Below are 20,653 nucleotides of genomic sequence, written 5' to 3'. Positions count from 1 at the left end.
ATTCGCTAATCAAATTATAAGAGTCGCAGGGACGGATACAGGATTTTTTTTATGAGGGGGAAGAACCCCCTTAGATCAGCCACTGAGTCGCGAACAATATTTTAGTTGACTTCTAACAACCATATTCTGCAGTGTTTATCATATTGTGATGTGTTGCTAATGCTATATAGTCGTGTACGCCGTCACATGTATCTGTAATACCTGTATGAATTCAATTAATTCACACGAAAAAAACAGCAAAACAATGTTTTGAATATATTTATTTATTTGACTGATTTCATACTGGAGCAGAACTATTTAACGTATTTGAAATACTTCAAGCAAGCTATATGAATGAATGCTTCGGCAAAATAATAAACACATTAGGCTTTGTAATTCAAAAAATATTTTTATTTTTTTTATAAAACCAATTATTCAGAAAGAGCAATATCATCTTATTTGTAAATCTGATGAACGTAGTTGTCAAGGAAACAGTACATCATTCAGTGTCCGAATTCTTTGAAACTTATGTGACTGATTGGAAACAATTTATTGAATTTGATTTTGAATTAGAAACTAGTATGATGTTTAAAAATTCCCAATTGTACTGAAATCCGTACTATGACATGAAGACTGTGGTAAATTACCAGTTAGGAATAATTTCGGGATACAAACTACCAAGCACGGATACATAGATTTCAGTGTGTAACAGAGATTATGTGGTTGATGTGGATACATTTTCAATTGATCAGTATTTGTCAATTTGTTTGCTCACAATGTACTGTCAACTGATGATGAACGTAAGTCGCTCAACCCGTTTATATTCCCATAGCTGTGTAGGAAAGCTAATGTTGATCCAGTAAACAAAAGTGGAGACAAACATCTTGTAGAAAATTGTAAACTTGTCAGTAATTGGTTTGAAAAGTACAGTGTTTAGTAAAACCACTCCATGTAACAATTTAGGTAAACACAGCCAGTCACATATTAATTATCTCAACTTTTTTAAAAGCATTCGATGGCATAGCTCACATGTTTTTCTTTCACAAGCTTCGTGTAAACAGTTTTCATAGTAATCTTTATTCATGGTTTTCTAGTTACTTATCCAAACACAATCATCCACTCAAACAATAACATTTTTTTCTATTGAAAAAACATTCATCAAAACATTTTCAATAAAAACAATTCAAATTAAAATCATGGAAATAAACACTAAAATTTAGGTTATTAAATTAATTGAATTATACAGTTACGCAAGACAATAGTAAAATAAAAAACAATTCTTGAATAAGTAAGTGTAAAAACCGTCGTCATGACAATATGTCCCCTGTGACATATATAACATACAATGATTACACACAATTTGAACTTTTTCTTCCCTTTTGTAAATGTTCTGGATAATATTCGTTAATATTCCATTAGCTTGTTTCTGTGTGTTCATCGTTCTTATGGCTCTGCAACAAATATGAAAAATATGAAATTTTTACGAGGATTCCTCAAGGTATGCACGAAGTATCGGCCGACACGCAGCGGAGGTTGATGCGACTGTGTACTGTATGAGTACATACTTTGAGTTATCCTCTTAATAACTTTAATATTATACATCTTTTCCTTCCAATCACATCACGGGAATGCCGAAATCTAAAATATTTGGAGCAGAATCAGCGAACTTCTTTGTGTGGAGTACAGTCAAACCCTGGTGGCAGCCATGTTTGTTTCTATTATTAGAGAACGCTTACGAGCGTAATTATAATATATTTGAAATTCGCATTTCCTAATATGGTAAGATGAAAATACCCCGTAAAATACCGCAAAATTACGGCACGCTGTAACTTATGGCGTTATATTGACAGATGTATAATGATTAATACTATTTTAAAGCTCTAGTTGGATTAAAACAAATCTAATATAAAACAAACATATTTGAACATGACAGATAGAACACGGTGGATATATTTCTGTACATAACACAAAGTATTTCACACCCTGCCAACAACAATGTTGTCCATAATATAAGAACACTCAGGCATGCAAGTATAATCGCGTAATAAATAATTAAAAATTATCACCACAGCAAATAATTGAATATTTTGGAGACTCACTAAACCTGGTCGGATGGTATATGTCATATATGCATTTTTATAGAGAATTGGTGCACACTTCATGTGCTGTCTATAGTGAATGATGCTGAACGGGTGTAACCTGTTTATAATGTTATAGTGAGTCATGATCGAAATGATCTATACATATACATTAAAGGTATTAACACAATTAGCAAATTTTCCCAAAGTATATTTCAAAGCTCACATTTAAAACGTTCTACTTGGAGACATGCAGTGCATATGCTTTGCTATTATTATGAGGTTATACCTGTTGACATTATTTCATCAATCCAAGATCTTCCATGCGTTATACGTGCATATACACCGGGATAGTACGAATCGGCACAGCCATTTCCCCAGCTTGTCAGCCCGGCAAGATACCACCGGCCATTGGATTTCTGGCACACCAATGGACCACCACTGTCACCCTGAAATAGTTGACGTATGAAAAGATTAGCATGCGTCGCGTCTATTAATGTTTAATCAGGTAGTTGTATTTCAACATACTGAATATAATGATCATGTTATCGCTGTAGTCACGTTTTTTTTACGACGCTCGGGGTCCGAACTGAATGCAGTGTAGCGTGACGATTGTGTGCGATTTTGAGTAACATACGTTCTCGAAAATCGAGTTGAATTACTTTTACTTGTTTTCCCCACAATTTGTTGAATGAACTATCAGGGGATGGGTACTTACATAACACGAATCTATTCCACCGACATCTAAATATCCGGCGCATATCATCGATTCAGTCACATCACCATCGTATCTACTGTTGCATGTCTGTTGATTGACCAGTGGCACGGTCGCTTCCTGTAAAATGTCAGGTGTCCCACCCGCTAAATATGAAAAAAGAAACAAAATTATTCAGCGCCCTTTGCAATTTGCTCAACTCTGACTGGAACTGTGGGTAATATCATTAAAACAAAATATTCGCAATCAGATGCATTGCCAGTGCAGAGATGGGTTGTGCGCTTTGTGAGTTGCTATTGGGCAATTCAATGAATACCACTTGAATTGAAATAACCATTTTAAAGTACATATCCTTCCTTAAATTTGAGTAAAATTATGGCAATATAAACAATAACCAATATTTTTCCGTTTCAATCAAACAAAATAAAACACATAACCTAACGTAGTGTATACTAAACACATTCATCCAATTGAAAGTAGTGATGTTTGCTGTTTCCAATGTGTTATCACTAAATGTACTTGTATAAAATATAGCAAACATTTTCATTCACAGTTTCTCTCGTTTTAATAGTTTTCAAAGAGATTATATTTATGTCACTGAGGAATTGTGGAGGCTTGGAAACTTAATTGATACATATTAATATTGATGTCTGATACGCTGCAGCGCAAGCAGAATACTTACAGTACGTTTCTCCCCAACCAGAAATAGCACACACTTCACCGTCATTAAAGAACGTGGAGTCACCACTTGGTGGAAGACAAGCAGGTCTTATATAGTCAGAGTATATTATCGGTGTGTCAACGTAAAGCAGCGCGAAGTCATTACTGCTTAGATAATTATTGTAACTAGGATGTACAAATACACTATGCACTCCAGTTCGGTATTCATGTACCGACCCAGCTTGTTGTGATATAAATCCCATGCGTACTTCGAGATCATAAGGAGACGAACTGACCCTGCAAAAAAACAAAAAAAAACACGAAACTGTCGTTATTAATAAATCATAGTTACTTTTCTCTAAGCACTTTCTCGATTGCTGCTTCACAGGTAACCCACTGCCACTTTCGTCGGAAATGCTGCTAATATTATTCTCATTAATTTGCTGTAAAATCCCAATGAATGTTACAGTAAAACATTCATTGCAACGTTTAATTGAGAGTGGCCGTCATTCATTATTAGCAATATTAACATATTCTAATTAGCTACATACTGTATTTAGTAGCCAATCAACGTGGCGGTTACACTCTGGTTTGGGTGGTCATGTCCTAGCAGTTAAACGGCAGATAACCAATGTATTATGTACAGTGTCTCACATTATTTATTTTAATTCAGTGAGATATTAGTTACAGACTAATTTACAAAAGATGCATATTCGACAGCTCTGACATACCCATTGTCTATTAAGTTTATGTATCGATACCCTGTTTAACTTGTCAAGGCATTGTCAACTTACACACAGTGAGCAGCCGTTGCTATCCAGTTTTCGTTAATTACTACGGCGCCACAAATGTGGCTACCATATTCGTGTAAAGACACCTGCCACGGATAGGTTCCTAGCGATGCGTCAGAGCCTCCAACAATACGGTTTGACTCTGCTGGTGTGGTCCCACAAAACTCGCTCTCTGGAAATCAACATAGATTATATAACAATTTTACGAATTACGTTAAGAAAACGAAACCAGGCTTTCAGTAGACAGAGAAGTATTTCAAAATTGTCAATAAATTGTACATACAATATCAAACACCACAAATTATGTTTTCCACATGGCGCTAATTGTGTAACAAATAAACATACAATTTTACCAATACAATCACACGTTTTCTGAAAAGCATGACAGAAACGTGAGATTACGTTCATAAAATAGTGGAAACAACCGAGTTGGGAGTTTATCGACCTTTATTTTTTTTTTACCCCGCCTGTTAGTTGACTTTTCGAAGTTGTAGCGTTAATGTATTTTACCTTACCGTCTTCACAAACCTGTACGAAGTTCGGAAGGTAATAATTAACAATGAGGGCATAATACTTTAAAGTCTATATATAGTACTTGATATTGTTCGTGATTGACTAAATCGCCGCATGTGAGTTCAATAAAAATGGTACAGAAGTTTTTTTAAAGACCATTGGATAGTTCTATTAAAGGCTAGATCATAGTACTGGTTGTGAGTTTAATATGAGTAGGCACAGTTATAAATTAAATATGATTGTCTACTGACCAGTTGGATTCACAACACATATGGACGTATCATTGCTGAATGGAAGCAAGTCGCATTCTACTGGCCATTGTATTCCTCCATTGTTAAACGTTGATTCACAGGTTCGCCGGACGTCCTCACAGAAATACTTGCATGGCGGTCGGTAAAAGCCGTCTTCGCTGCAGTCTGGGGCGAAAAGAGCACACATGAAGTAGTCCATGTGCGGATGACATGGCGTCCCAGCTCTGTTATATCTCATGTTCATTAGGAATTGTTCAAGATGTCGTACACTACTAGAGCGGTCGGCGCTTGGTAAGTACTTTGTCAATCTAGCCATGTTAAGAGGTAAACTTCTACAGACCTCAATGGTAATGTCGCTGCATTCTGAAATAGGAAAGGTAAACAAATGTATTATTTTTTTGATGCCAAGAATGAACTCGGACACCACAAATTGCGTACACCTGAGATTATATGTAATTTACAACAAGTAACCAGTGATTGTGGTTAATTTAAATGACTTTAACAAATCGGTGTGGGAATATTATCATAGCAACTCCACGTATACCTACCACATTTAGTCCCTATCCATCCATATGCACACCAACAAGAAAACCCTCCTAGAAGATCGAAACAGGTACCGCCGTTTTGACAAGGGTTACTTGCGCATTCGTCTATATCTAAAATATAAATCCTATTTGCATTATATACACCAACTGGCACTGTATTATAGTATGAGACCAATGAAACCAGTATACACAATATACTATAAAGAAACAGCAGTTACTGACTAAATAATTCATATGCAGGGAATATGTCATTATTCTGGAGTGAGAGGCATTCTGACCGATTAGTCTAGTAATTTGTAGGCCCATGGTTTATGATGCACATGGTCAACGTTTTGTGTGTACAAACAAACAAGCACATGAGTCGATTTAACCGACTTTTTTTGCAGAATATCACGGTGTTTAAAATAAAAAAAATACCTGTTATGTAATTTGAACACAATTCTAGTCATTTTCGCACGATTGACTACGAATCAGAAACCTTTTTTTATAACATATTCTGAATAAACAACAACAGTAGTATAGCATCCATAAGGGCGCTGTTCATATTTGGATGCGATGACGTCATATGGGGTGGGATGACGTCACAATGGGGATCCGTGCATATATTAGCACAAACGATGACATCACATTAGGGATCCTAGCATAAATTAGCATAAATGCTCGTACAAGTCCGTGAAGGGGGGCATTTGGATGAGGATGATGTAACAATGAAATACTGTGAATAAATTGGCATAAATAAAATATATTTCAATACGAGGTCGTAACGAGGTCACCATGAACAAATTTGCATAAATTATCATAATTCATTCATTTAAGGTAGCGGGACTATTATTTGCATACTTGTTTTCATCTTCTAATTGTGACTGAATGACTACAAATAGACCCGGGAAAGTATATATTTTTAGAATCGCCAGATTTCAAGCTTTTCACAAGTGTATTTTGCATGCTCGTATCTGCATTCTACGACGCGTTACTCAATCAAAGGTGAAAAATTACTTTTTCTGTAAAAAAAATAATTACGCATTTATGCTGGCGGTAAGAAGTATTTTTTTCACTTTTCCTAGTTGTTCAATAGTCTGGTAAATTGAATGTGTCTGGTCAGTTTTATTCAAGCAACGCGTTTTAAAAAATAGTGTGCTGAATTTCAATTACTGTTTTAGTCGCACTGCCCCCAACTCAAACCACAACTCGTTGGTAAATAATCGATGAAATAGTTTGTCTGGACACATTCAAGTTTCTCTCATTGTCACCTTAAAGCTGTGAAAATTTGGTGTTAATCCGACGACAATAAGTATACGTTATTTTTTGTTAAAGACCTTGTATTTTGAAAAACATAAACTCCTAGAAAACGTCCATGAAGTCACAGCAAAGATTTTCAAGCTTGTTTATCGGCACAATCAATTTGTTTTCCCATCAAGGTCTGTTTTAACATGTGTAGGGACATCCAAATGTGTAAGGCTATTGGAAACCAAAAAAATAAAGGAATGCGATAGCTATATTTGGATAAATTCGGCATATGAAAACACCAAAATCAATGATTTTTTTCAGTGGCTGTGTGACCTTGTGTCTGACACATTCATATGCAAATGACTAATCTGTGAAACAAACAGGGGCGGAGACAAACCACTCAAATGTTTGGAAACACTCATTGTGTGTCAGATAGCTACTGATAACACATCCTAACATTGCTTTGTCTTGAGTTTATCTTTGAAACTTATAGGCACACAGATTAAACCTGTGTTGTTGATTTTGGAAAACACTACTGAGGCTGCCTTGCTTTCCTTCAGAAAATCTACATTTTAACCAACTTACATGACATTCTATGTTATGTTGACTTTATCATATGAAAGTTTATAGTGCATTTCATCAATTAATAAATAAATGTGAAAATCGTAATTTTCAACACAAATAATAGTCTCGCTACCTTAATTATTTATTTTTGAATGGACGAGCATTGACGTCATTGACGTATCGTAGAGGGCGCTTATTGATGGCGTGGTTGAGTATTTTTTTTAACGCCACGTTGAAAAAATGTCACATACTATCAAATAACGTGACGGGTCTCACAAATGTGATGAGGTTTACTGCAAATCCTGCAAATCTTTTCAGACGTACGACCACCTGTGTTACTACTAACCCTAACCCTAACCTTAACCCTCTAACCCTTATCATAACTAATTTCACTGTAACACAAAATTGGTTTTGGATTGAATCGAATATTTTTAGACATGTTTTGATTGGAATTAGTTTTTCTGAGAACTGCATTTGTTTCATTTTGTTCTAGCTATAAGGACGTCTTGAGTTACAATGAATGTTCCTGATTTGTGTTTATTATTCCGAGGTATGTGTACGTTTTTGTATATTTAAGTTCTCCCCCATAAACATAAAATTTCACTTCATAAAAATGAAATTTGGACGAGGGAGAACATAAAAAAAATCACGTCTCATGGCAAATATGTCTACACCAATGGAAAAAAAATGAAAATATATTACTGCAAATACCTTCTAAAAGTAAATAGCAAAGCAAGTAATTTGGCAAGCCTGCTAGAGTTGGGAAACATCATCCCCTAGCAACTAGATTGAAATATATGATCAAATATTGGATCAAAATAAATAATTCTAACCCAAACTCACTCGTTTACGAAGCACACAAACTTATACATCTTGATGAAAAAGGAAAAGACAACTGGGGGAAAGATATGAATCAGATTTTAGAAAATTTGACTATGGGAAATATTTGGAATACACATAAATCCAAGGATGACAAAAAGAAAATCAATGAGAAACAGTGACAGACAAATTAGACCAATCCTTTGAAATTCATAGCACAAAAACATTACACGATACCAATAAAAGTACAAATCATAAAAACAAGTTACGAGCCTACAGAAAAAACAGAATTGGAATATGAAAAATATCTCACCACAATCAAAAAACCAAATCATAGTGCTGCTAAGACGAAACCCGGAATAAGGGCTCATACCCTTCAAATCGAAAGGAGCAGATATAATAACTTCATAGCCGAAGACTAAATTTGCCCAGTTTGTGACAACTAGAAAATTGAGAACGAAAAACAGTTTCTTCTCAATTGTAATCTATACAAGGAGGAACGAAACAAATCATGATTAAAATATTAAATACAATAAAATCAACTTTAGGACGGATGATGAACACCTAACAGGTAAACTAAAAAGTTAAAATGACAAAACAATCATTGAGCTAGGAAAATTCGTCCACATCTGTTTCAAGTTACGACAAAAAAAAAATCCTAAAATACCAGATGCCTAAACCAAACACCACATATTTTTTTTACTTTACATCCAAATGTTTGTGATTTTATTATTGTTACACTTTGCTTGGTTTTTTTGTTACTTCATTGTATTTCCAACCACGATCCCACGCATGAATACGGTTTCAATTTCAATTATTATTATTGTGCAAATTAGGTAGTTGAATATTGACATCATGGTCAGTTTACCACCTCAGTTATCACATCGTGCTTTGTAAATATTTGACAAGATTAGTGGTCACAGATAGTGTTGCTAACGCAACATACGCACGCACGCATTCGAAGGGGAACAAGCCATGTTGTGTACGGCCTCAGTGAGTTGAATTGAAAAGTCCGCTTCAAGTTGTGGACGTAGAGGAAAAGATTATTATACATTATATTATAGATAATCGCAATCAAGAAGCAGATCTTCCCTCACCGATAAAAGAACTACTTATTGCTTACCTCGTTATTACCCTACCATGTTTCCCATATCGTTAGAACAATTTGATTCATGGCATTATTCAATACAGAGGTTATGAAACGCGATCAGACCCCATTACAACAATATCACGCCTTATGCGTTACTTCAATAATAACACCCAGCTGATTTGAAGACTATATAGTTGTGTCTTCAATTATTATTTCAAAGTCGAATGCACGTACACACTATAAAAATTACAATCGCTAACATCGGTGTAAAAGTATTTATTTCGAGAGCAAAACAACGCTGTTCATAATTATGCAAGAATCGACAAATTGGCAAAATAAAAGAAATATCTAATCATTCGAACTACAATATGCATACATACACACGGTATTCTGAGGATCGTCGATTGATATTACGCCATATTGCAAATTATACTATTATCAATGGAAGTGTCGACGAATTGTAATATGCATGCACGCATTCCCTCGTCGACCGGTACCTTCGTCACGTTAAACAGTCGGTTTACGAGAGTGTAAATAATACGGTCAGGATATTATAATTATATATTGTATAATGGAATCTGTCTATTGGATAAGCGAGTGCTCCCTGTACATCTTGGCAATCATTAAAACTTACCGCATTTTATTAAACATTAATTAGCAAACAACGTGTATGGCAATGTTACTGGTCGATATTCGTCGTTGAAAAGAACGAACTACACACCATATCTATAATATTAAACAATTACGATTTCTTGACCCGCTTCCCGTTTGCATATTGAATCTACAATGATAATAATAAAATGTCATCCCATTCTCTCCAGTATAACTAATTATTTTAAATTATTGGTGTCCTACTTTTCGACAGTCTCCCTTTCTGAAATCGTTGATGACCGACATGTCGTCACATCAGTTTAACGTGGAAATACACTCTTGGACAATCCCAAGTAAAACAGCTTTTGATTGAGGGATCGAATAAGCAGTAAGTTTTTGGAGTGAAAACAAGAGTACATGTATATCGCAAAAATCCGTTTATCTGTGTGTACGAATTATTCAGATCGTGGTGAATCGAATCATGAATGATGAGCGTGGTAATGATTGGTAAAAACATAATCGAGTATAATTTATAAGCGGAGTCTGAATTTGTCAATGGTATACGTAATTGTATGTACAGTGATTCAGTAGTTTGATGGTAAAACATAGTAAGTTTAGTATTGAAATATGTATAATTTCAAAAAGTAAAAATCATGCTACACATTTACACATTTTTCTTGACGTTAAAAAAATACTCAACCACGCCATAAATGTATACTCCATGTAAATATTTCATTCTTTTGTGCAATAAACTCCGTTAGTTTTCAAAATGACGTGTATTTATTAGCGTGTGTGTGTGTGTGTATGCGTGTGTGAGCGCCATCTACGATACAGTCAGAAAATCTTTCGTGACGTCAATGCTCGTCCAATCAAAAAATAATCAAATAATAAATAAATAAATAAATAAATAAATGAATAAATTATGGTAATTTATGCAAGTTTATTCACAATGACCTCGTTACGACCTCGTATTCAAATATATTTTATTGATGCCAATTTATTCACAGTATTTCATTATGACGTCATCCTCATCCAAATGATCCCCTTTACGGACTTGTACGATCATTTATAATAATTTATGCAAGGATCCCCATTGTGACGTCATCCCATCCCGTATGATGTCATCGCATCAAAATATGAACAGCGCCCTCATGGTCGTCCCTATAGTGGATGCTAAACTACTAACAACATCCGAGTTATACTGAAAACCAAATCATCTATTGTGTATCCGTGTATATATCGGGCAATTTGGAAGTAGCTGAAACTCACCTATTTCACACAATTCTCCTGTATAACCTCCAGAACAAATACATGTGCTATTTAGTTCATCTACTGGTAAGCACGTTCCGCCATGTAGACAAGGATTATTCAAACAAGGAGATATCCCTACAATAAATCAATATGCATGTATATGTCTTTGTGTCCTATTATTTTCAGGTAATCAGATTATTTAAATTTTCAACATTTATTTGTCCAATGGACTATCACTATTAAAGAATTACATAAACGACTCCTAATGTACATTGTTGTTGTTATGTAACAGAAGCTTTGGGTTGTATTTGTAAAATCACCACATTTTATCACGTGCCATCATCGTGATTGTGTAAATTCTTTATTGAAATAAGATTAATGTAAACTGTATTACCGCTAAAAGTGCGTTTCCTACTGTAAATGGATAATGGTGATGATTCTACTTACTAACACAATCCGGTCTCTCATCTGAAGTTGGCATATATGTACAGTTAACGGGCCAGCCATATCCGTATTCCTCGTACGACAACGCGCACATCAGTTCAACGTCGTCACAGAAAGCCTTGCACGGTTGTCTATAAGTACCATTTATCCCACACTGAGGGGACAACAGCGAACACATGAATAATTCGATGTGTTCGTGACAGCCTTCTATGTCCGCCATCTTATCCATCCTATCCATTGCTTGTTCACGTGACAGTCCCAAATGACTATAAAAAGTGGATCCACCATAAGGAAGATGATTCTCGCACTGCGGTATCCCAATATTCTCACAGTCTGCAACACATTGAGACGATTTCATGAGAATAAAATAAAGGTCATATTGTTAGCAATAATAATATAAATGCATGTCTGTATTAGAACGCGAAAATCATGTAACCGCGAAATCCCAACAGACTTTGCATATTTGCATATACGTCATACGGTGGGTGGAGCAGCCGAGCCATGGAGTGTGAGTGGTTTCCGTGGTCTCAGTTGATATGTTAATTAGTCTGTCTTTTCATTGTTGGAAACATATTAGACATGTCAATCATTACAAGCCCGAATCTGGCCGGTAATGTGAAGGCGCTTACACCGATGGCAAGTCTGTTTCGCGGTCACATGATTTTCGTGTTCACCTTTCGTTTACGCAATTTATATTTATTTTTCATAAATTTGTCATCGGAATCGCAACAGACTGCAAGCAAGTCTAGTAAGCGGCAAAAGGATTAATAACACGATTACATATCCACAAATGATAAGATTATATCGTAGTAAATAGACGTCTTAAAATTTAATACTAAAGTTGAATATAATTTTAAAAACGCTGTTTACGTACAAAAATCATCTTGTAATTCAACGTGAAATCCTTCATTTAGTCTGCTGTAGGCACCGTCTGTAGTAAACCGAAGCCATATCTTGGTACTTTCAGAGTACCAATCTTGTGGCAATGTATTACCGGAATAAACAAACGCTTGCGTTGATGAATCTTCCGGGTCATCACCAACACCTCCACTAAAGTAGTCTCTGTTAGAACGTATGTTGAAATCAATGAAATGTACATTGATTGATCGTGTTTCATCTGCTTGTACGATCCACACGCAGTATAATAAGTCACTGTAAGACGACGGGTAGTCAGGTGAAGTGATAGAATGAACGTCATTAATGTCCAGAGTAACGGTTTCGTAGCAAGCTATAATAAAAATAGTGTTGCACTAATTATTAATTATTATTAATTGGAATGACGGAATGATGCAAGATGTATATATATATATATATATATATATATATATATAGACCTTGATCTAGGTAATTCTTAAATCATTGGCTTTGCACGAAACATGGTAATGCGTACACGAACACGATAAGTAAACCCTCCAGGCCATTTGTTTACTGACCTTCTTGTGCTATTAGACTTAACAGCCAGCCATTTCTGGTAACACTGCCGTCGGATTCCCATTTGACCCATACGTCATTTGTAGGTGATCTCCAGTTGTCTGGAGCTGTTGGCCCTGATTGGTATATTACACGGGTTGACAGGTCAGACGGATTTGTTCCATGACCAATGCTTATGTAGTCAAACGACGTCTCCGTATTAAAGTAATCGAATTGAGTGATTATATTGGCCCCAATACCGGAAGAAATGTTCCACACACAGTAGTCGTCGTTACCATAGTTACCGGGGTATCCCGGCGACGTCACAGCATATGTCAGACCTTGGGTGATATATATACTTCCCCCACAACCTGAAGCGAAGAACAGTGAACAAATTTAGGTAGATTTTCCCAACAGGGGCGGGTGTACTAATCAATATGCAAAAACGCATTCGTCGATGCAACGCATTCAATATAATATATTGTGATACCAAAACGACTTTGCAACTCAGTCAAAACAGCAATATTTTTCCAAGTATTCGTACAGATCACAGAATAGACACCCTGAATTTAGATACCCCAGATTGTGACAGAGGCTCGAGGTTTAATTGCAATTTTCTAAACGATGCAAATTATAATGAGCACGAGCACGTAGGTGTCAAAACGGAGGAAAGCATAATACATATTTTGTTCTAAACTTGTGAAAAAAATAACTATTAGAAATCATTTTTTACAATAAAAATGAGGGAGTAAGATTTTGTGGATCAGTAAGCAACTCCGACCAATCGCAACAGTTGTATTTAATTTTATAGAATGTTCTCAAGAATCCAAGCCTTCTTATCCACAAATCTCGTATCCCCTCTCTAACAATAGATCAATCGTCGTTCATAAAGCGTTGGAAATACACCAACAAAATGAAACTCCAGAATGCTATGACCCCCCCCCCCCATCACACAAATCTTATTTATGTTTTCTTTCATTAGTAGGTTTTTAGATCATATATATGTTAATCGGCGTTATTGATTGGTGCTTTAAACCAGGAAACCATGTAGGGATATTTTTGTACAAAGCTTAGGAAATGTTAAATTTTTGTGAATCATTTATATCAACCTTTCATACAGTAACAGTTGTTGCACTTTGTAGAATGGTGTTAGACACAATTGCCAGTTTTCTGCCACACTATTTATTATTTCAATTGTGCTACTTAACATTCATATTAGGTGTAATGTACAAATAAAAACGCATAATACTTCCATCAGGAAAACGTTCGGCCTACCCGGTCGACAACAACTTTTTACTTGGGTTCAAACCGCAAAGAGAAAGACAAATTGGATTTTTGGATTGAGGTACTTAAAAGCAGGAAGAAGTTAAATAAATGAAAATAGAGATTGGAACATTCGATGTAAAGCAATCCTCGCAAAATGCATCGGAGCTAATTTACATAAAGTGTGTACGTCTGGTACCAACTATGACGGTTATGAATATGTTATTAGGAAGATATTAGAGTGTAGATTTACAACTAATGAACACATTTTTGAAACTGTTACGGTTAAATAGAATCCAGTAGCAAACAACAGGGTTTTATCTTTGCATTATGGTAAACTTGACGTAATTAGTCACTATAAATAAAGCACAACGCTTCACCAACTTGACTGCATACTAAGTTAGTTCTTTAATTGATTTATATGTAAAATATACGTTAATGAACATTAACCCTTATCTGAGAAATTCATTAATAACTTATTGGAGCAAATACAATTATTGATACACACTGTCTTTCTTCCCTATACCTACCTATACCTACCACAATCAAACTCGTCACTTTTGTCAGAACACTCTGCCGTGTTGTTACAAATAGCAGTGTTAGGGACACACTCGTAGTAGTTGTTGCAGAACTGATATCCCGAAGGGCAAGTGCCTGGGTAAGAGGCTATGGAACGAAAAATAAAAGAAATATTACAAAACTGAGTAACTACTAGTTCTGTAATCAATAGCTGCATTGTAGTCAGAACAGACAACAACGCCAGAATCATACTCTGACAGCACATTTGAAGCCACTGTGACGGGTGGACTAATATAGAATGGGGGTATATTTATTGCTATCATAATTTATACAAGTACATCGTTCACCGGCAGCAGAATTGAAAATCGTAACCGTGAAGACAAATAATATATGCCTAGTTGACCCAAGGTTCCGAATAATTGTTTGTACATACACCAAATATTATTGGCAGAATCGTACTTACTAGCATCACAGTTCCATTCATCATTTCCATAATAACAATCCTCATTACCATCGCATACCATAAAGTCAGGTATACACTCGTCACCGACTATACAATGGAATCCAGAACAGTCGGTAGTCCATGGAACATATGTTGCTGTGTTTAAATAATATAGTATATTATTACATCAAATGGATATAACATTAAATGAAGTGAAGCATAGCAGGCTGTAGGTCGTTACTTACTGGTGTAACAGTACCATTCATCGGACCCATCGTTACAATCATTATAATCATCGCATACAAAAGACCAAGGAAAACACTCGTCGCTGTGGTAACATTGGAAATTGGGGCAGTAAGTGCTCGTCGTGGTAGGATACTCTGTGTAACCAGGAGCTATGTTAGAGAAATTTCATATATTAGTATACAACTAGCACATAATCTATAGAATTTGCCCTTCAGTAAAAAGTCGTTTCCGCAATTCTTCTTCAATAATCAGCACTCTTTCCAACGTTCTAATTTTTCCTTATATAGAGTTAACTTCATCACGAACACTGAACGCGTTCAATGTGATTAACGCCACATTTGAACACTTCCCATTTGTCATCGGGTACACTAGCCCGACTATTCGCAAAAACAAAATATTCGATTGTATTTTTTGGCCTTTGTCATTCATTGAATTAATAATTACAAACAGAGACATATGTACCATAATAAGGCAATCATCAGAATACAGCAGCGTATGCTTACAGGCATTACAGGGTTGCATCGGTTGAAGTACTGTAGTCAATAGCTGCATTGTAGTCAGAAATGACAACAACGCCAGAATCATACACTGACAGCACATTTGAAGCCACTGTGACGGGTGGACTGATGTATATACGATGACATCGTTCACCGGCAGCAGAATTGAAAATCGTAACCGTGAAGACAATTAATATGTGCCTAGTTGACCCAAGTTCCAATTATTTTTTTGTACATCCACCAAATATTATTGGCAGAATCGTACTTACTAGCATCACAGTTCCATTCATCATTTCCATAATAACAATCCTCATTACCATCGCATACCATAAAGTCAGGTATACACTCGTCACCGACTATACAATGAAATCCAGAACAGTCGGTAGTCCATTGAACATATGTTGCTGTGTTTAAATAAAATAGTATATTATTACATCAAATTGATATAACATTCAATGAAGTGAAGCATAGCAGGCTGTAGGTCGTTACTTACTGGTGTAACAGTACCATTCATCGGACCCATCGTTACAATCATTATAATCATCGCATACAAAAGACCAAGGAAAACACTCGTCGCTGTGGTAACATTGGAAATTAGGGCAGTAAGTGCTCGTCGTGGTAGGATACTCTGTGTAACCAGGAGCTATGTTAGAGAAATTTCATATATTAGTATACAACTAGCACATAATCTATAGAATTTACCCTTCAGTAACAAGTCGTTTCCGGAATTCTTTTTCAATAATCAGCACTCTTTCCAACGTTCTAATTTGTTATTATACAGAGTTAACTTTATCACGAACATTGAACGCGTTCAATGTGATTAACGTCACATTTGAACACTTCCCATTTGTCATCGGGTACACTAGCCCGACTATTCGCAAAAACTAAATATTATTTTCGATTGAATTTGTTGGCCTTTTCTTTCATTGAATTAATAATTACAAACAGAGACATATGTACAATAATAAGGTAATCGTCAGAATACAACAGCGTATTCATACAGACATAACAGGGTCGCATCGGTTGAAGTACTGTCTCTATGTATTCTTTTCTGAAATTTCGTTAAGATATTATTACAATTTACAAGTATTCCAATTCTGTAAACTAATATTCTTATTAATTAATTATTACTATTTGTTGATACATGAAGTACAGTTCAATTCATCAGTTCCATTTTGACAGTCATATTCTCCATCACATACCCAGTTTAAAGGTATACACCTTTGTGTATCACATTGTAAACCAGGGCAACTGGTACTCATTTCCCATAGGTAACTTATTGCTGGGGGTGAAATATACATTGTTGAAACAAAATATTATTGTACATACATTGAAATCCAAAACAGTCGACAGTAGTATACCATGGAAATATGTTGCTGTGTTTAAATAATATAGTACATTATTACATCAAATTGATATAACACTGAATGCAATGAAGCATAGCACGATGTAGGTCCCACTCCGTACTTACTGGAATAACAGTTAGATTCATCGGTTCCGTCGTTACAATCAGTATAATAGTCGCATACATATGACCAAGGGAAGCATTCGTTGCTGTAGTAACACTGGAATTCAGGGCAGTGAGTACTCGTCAAAGTAGGATACTCTGTGTAACCAGGAGCTATGTTGGAAAAATATATCAGTATACATGTAGCACAGAAACTATATAATTTATCTTTCTGTAAAAAGCCGTATTTGCCTTCCTAAAATATTTCAGCACTCTTTCCAATGTTCTAATTGTTCTTTACAAACTTATCACAAACAAGAAGTGCGTAAGTGCCAGGTCATTCATGTTACATTTGAAAACTTCCACTTTTTCATTGGACGCAGTAGCCCAAATGTTCACAAAAAGCAAGTTTGTTTGTGCCAATTTTTCGCCGTTAAATTCAGTAAAGTATGCACAAATGTATTACGGGCAAGTATTGTTATTGTGTAAACTGATATTATTATTATTAATTAATTATTGTTATTTGTAGATGTTTACATGAATTACAATATAATTGAACAGTTCCATCGTGACAGTCGTATAGCTGAATGGTATAAACCAAACACATTGGAGCCTCATTTCCCACCGGTAACTTGTCGCTGTGATTAGGAAAATATACATCATTGAAACAGCTGTAAAACACCAACTTATTTGTAAATTATTAATGAAATATTGTTACTTGCAGATTGATACGTACAGAAACCACAATCGAATTCATCACTCCCATCTTGACAATCATTAAAACCATCGCATTGCCACCGCAAAGGAACACACCACTGGTCATTGTAATAACATTGGAAGCCTATAAGTTTCAAAGATAAACTCAAGACAAAGCAATGTTAGGATGTGTTATCAGTAGCTATCTGACACACAATGAGTGTTTCCAAACATTCGAGTGGTTTGTCTCCGCCCCTGTTTGTTTCACAAATTAGTCATTTGCATATGAATGTGTCAGACACAAGGTCACAATACCACTGAAAAAAAATCATTGATTTTGGTGTTTTCATCTGCCGATTTTATCGAATTATAGCTATCCCATTCCTTTATTTTTTTGGTTTCCATTAGCCTTACACATTTGGATGACCCTACACATGTTAAAACAGGCCTTGATGGGAAAACAAAACGATTGTGCCGATAAACAAGCTTGACAATCTTTGCTGTGACTTCATGGACGTTTTCTTGGAGTTTATATTTTTCAAAATACAAGGTCTTTAACAAAAATAACGAATACTTATTGTCGTCGGAATAACACCAAATTATTTTCATGAAATAAATATGAATAATTTGTTTCGACCTGTAGCAAAATTTCGACAAATATATATATATATATATATAAATACCCTCATATTGTTTTGAATATATCCTAACAACAAGTAGAGTTATCAAAAATCGAATAAAACACGGTAAATTGAGGTTGTAGTTAGATGTCTAACAGTACACTACTTTGGAAATAATATACACATTCGAATTTGCTTATATGTACAACAATAAACTGCTTTCATCATGTTTAGTTGATATCCTGTAAACAGCTGTTCAAACAGACTGTTTGAACAACAGGTTGCTCAAATTGTTACCACGTGGTAGATGCATATTTTCTGTGTAGGAAAATGATTAACATTATATCAGAATTAATTTACATATTTTAATAAATTTTTTGTGCACCAATAAACAACTTTAAGTACGTTTTGTTGTTATTCTAACAACAGTTTGCTCGAATTGATTGACACTTTTTACATTCATGCTGACCGTGTATTTAAACGATCAACGATAACTTTGGTGAAATTAATTCACATATTTTAATTAGTTCATTTTTTCACCAACAGATGACATTCAGAATGTTTTGTTGATATCCTAACAGCAGTTTCCTCAAATGTGTTAACACATGGTATGTGTATTTGTAGTTAAATGAGTAAATGTATTTTGGAATCAATCTGCATATGTTAATTTCCTTCTTTGTACACAGATAAACAGCATTCAGCATGTTTTGTTCCCACGCTAACATTTCAACAGCTCGCTCAAATTAAGTATGGTAGATGCATAATGTCTGTGTAGTTTAATGAGAGACTACTTGCGAGTTAATCTTCATAGGTTATTTAGCATATGTGTGAATCAAAATAACTAGTTTCAACTGTCATCTTAACGATTTGTTCAGATTGGTCAATTGGCATATTGATTGGCATACTGTCTGTCAGGTAAATTAGTGAATATATTAATCTGGATATGCTAATTATCTCATTTGTACACCAATAAACGACTTTTAGCACGTTTCGTCGATATCCTAACAATAGTTTGCTCGGATTAATTACCACTTGGTAGATGCATACTGTCCGTGCAGTTAAATGTGTAACACTACATTGGAATAAATCTGCATTGGCCAAGTAGCAAGTTTGTACACCAATAAAGTAAAACTTACTTTGTCGACATTGTTTTGATTTGTGATTGCTCGTAAACAACATTTCCATATCGCGAGATTCATCATATTCTGAATAACGAACGACTAAACAATCAAACTGAAATACAAACATGAACAATGTGCGGAAAAGTACCTATATCGCATCTGCAATGAAATCAAAATCGGCATTGCAGACTTCTAAAAGTATTACACTGTATTGATTGTACTCACAAGGTATAGACAGCCAGACAGCTTCTTTTTGATCAGTTCCGACAATCGAACATTGCCATTTTCCATCATCTGTTAAATCAACGGGCTGTATTCTGATAGAGTACCTAGTAGACGTGTGAGTGAGGAAATACCTTGGCGGACTGTTTGGTATGTTTGGATCACTACCGTCGACGGCTAGTTGATTATCGAAAGAAATGAGGTCAGACGTTTGGCCAGATGGACTAAAATAAATGCGTGTCCATGACAAAAAATGTGTATCAGATACACCTGATATTATGCATTCCAAATTAACTGTGTCGCCCTCCGATGCAGTAATATTCTGTCGAAAAGGATCGACCTGTGGTCCAGACTCTGAAAATAGGAATACGTGAAATGTTATTTTTCCGTCACTAAGAAGTAATAAGTTACAGATTACTTACTAGTTAATCGAGACAGAAATGTTTCTTTAAATTGTTTTGTCCAGTATCATGCCTAATAATACAATAAGAATTTCACAAAATTGACTTTAAATTTCTGTACCTGAATTGATAATTATACTTTAATACATTAATGAAATATGAGGAATATGCCCCAAATTGCTGAATATCTTTGTGAGAATTATTAATTACACCACAAATCGATGGAAACACAAAGATACATTCTTGATAAC

General features: G+C 35.2%; 1 protein-coding gene across 2 annotated transcripts in view; it reads right to left on the bottom strand.

The window, feature by feature from the left end:
* Nucleotides 1-247: 247 nt before the first annotated feature.
* The window catches only part of LOC100372484 (uncharacterized), a 37,925-nt gene continuing 17,519 nt past the window's right edge, over nucleotides 248-20,653 (bottom strand). For both annotated transcript variants that reach the window (XM_085508016.1, XM_085508017.1), the window contains exons 4-22: nucleotides 20,005-20,355; nucleotides 18,079-18,183; nucleotides 17,367-17,516; nucleotides 16,389-16,538; nucleotides 16,165-16,299; nucleotides 15,398-15,547; nucleotides 15,174-15,308; nucleotides 14,732-14,857; nucleotides 12,952-13,299; nucleotides 12,393-12,746; nucleotides 11,522-11,851; nucleotides 11,093-11,209; nucleotides 5,536-5,643; nucleotides 4,988-5,350; nucleotides 4,227-4,395; nucleotides 3,455-3,729; nucleotides 2,776-2,918; nucleotides 2,347-2,506; nucleotides 248-1,430 (exon numbers count right to left, since the gene is read on the bottom strand). In XM_085508016.1, the coding sequence (XP_085364142.1) occupies nucleotides 1,423-1,430; nucleotides 2,347-2,506; nucleotides 2,776-2,918; nucleotides 3,455-3,729; nucleotides 4,227-4,395; nucleotides 4,988-5,350; nucleotides 5,536-5,643; nucleotides 11,093-11,209; nucleotides 11,522-11,851; nucleotides 12,393-12,746; nucleotides 12,952-13,299; nucleotides 14,732-14,857; nucleotides 15,174-15,308; nucleotides 15,398-15,547; nucleotides 16,165-16,299; nucleotides 16,389-16,538; nucleotides 17,367-17,516; nucleotides 18,079-18,183; nucleotides 20,005-20,355 (3,677 nt within the window). In that variant the 3' untranslated portion in view covers nucleotides 248-1,422. The remainder of the gene's footprint in view (nucleotides 1,431-2,346; nucleotides 2,507-2,775; nucleotides 2,919-3,454; nucleotides 3,730-4,226; nucleotides 4,396-4,987; nucleotides 5,351-5,535; nucleotides 5,644-11,092; nucleotides 11,210-11,521; nucleotides 11,852-12,392; nucleotides 12,747-12,951; nucleotides 13,300-14,731; nucleotides 14,858-15,173; nucleotides 15,309-15,397; nucleotides 15,548-16,164; nucleotides 16,300-16,388; nucleotides 16,539-17,366; nucleotides 17,517-18,078; nucleotides 18,184-20,004; nucleotides 20,356-20,653) is intronic.

The sequence above is a fragment of the Saccoglossus kowalevskii genome, chromosome 14 (genome assembly GCF_978046115.1).
Source record: "Saccoglossus kowalevskii chromosome 14, keSacKowa6.1, whole genome shotgun sequence".
NCBI classification, from domain to species: Eukaryota; Metazoa; Hemichordata; class Enteropneusta; family Harrimaniidae; genus Saccoglossus; species Saccoglossus kowalevskii.
This window is presented reverse-complemented; position numbering and strand designations above follow the sequence as displayed.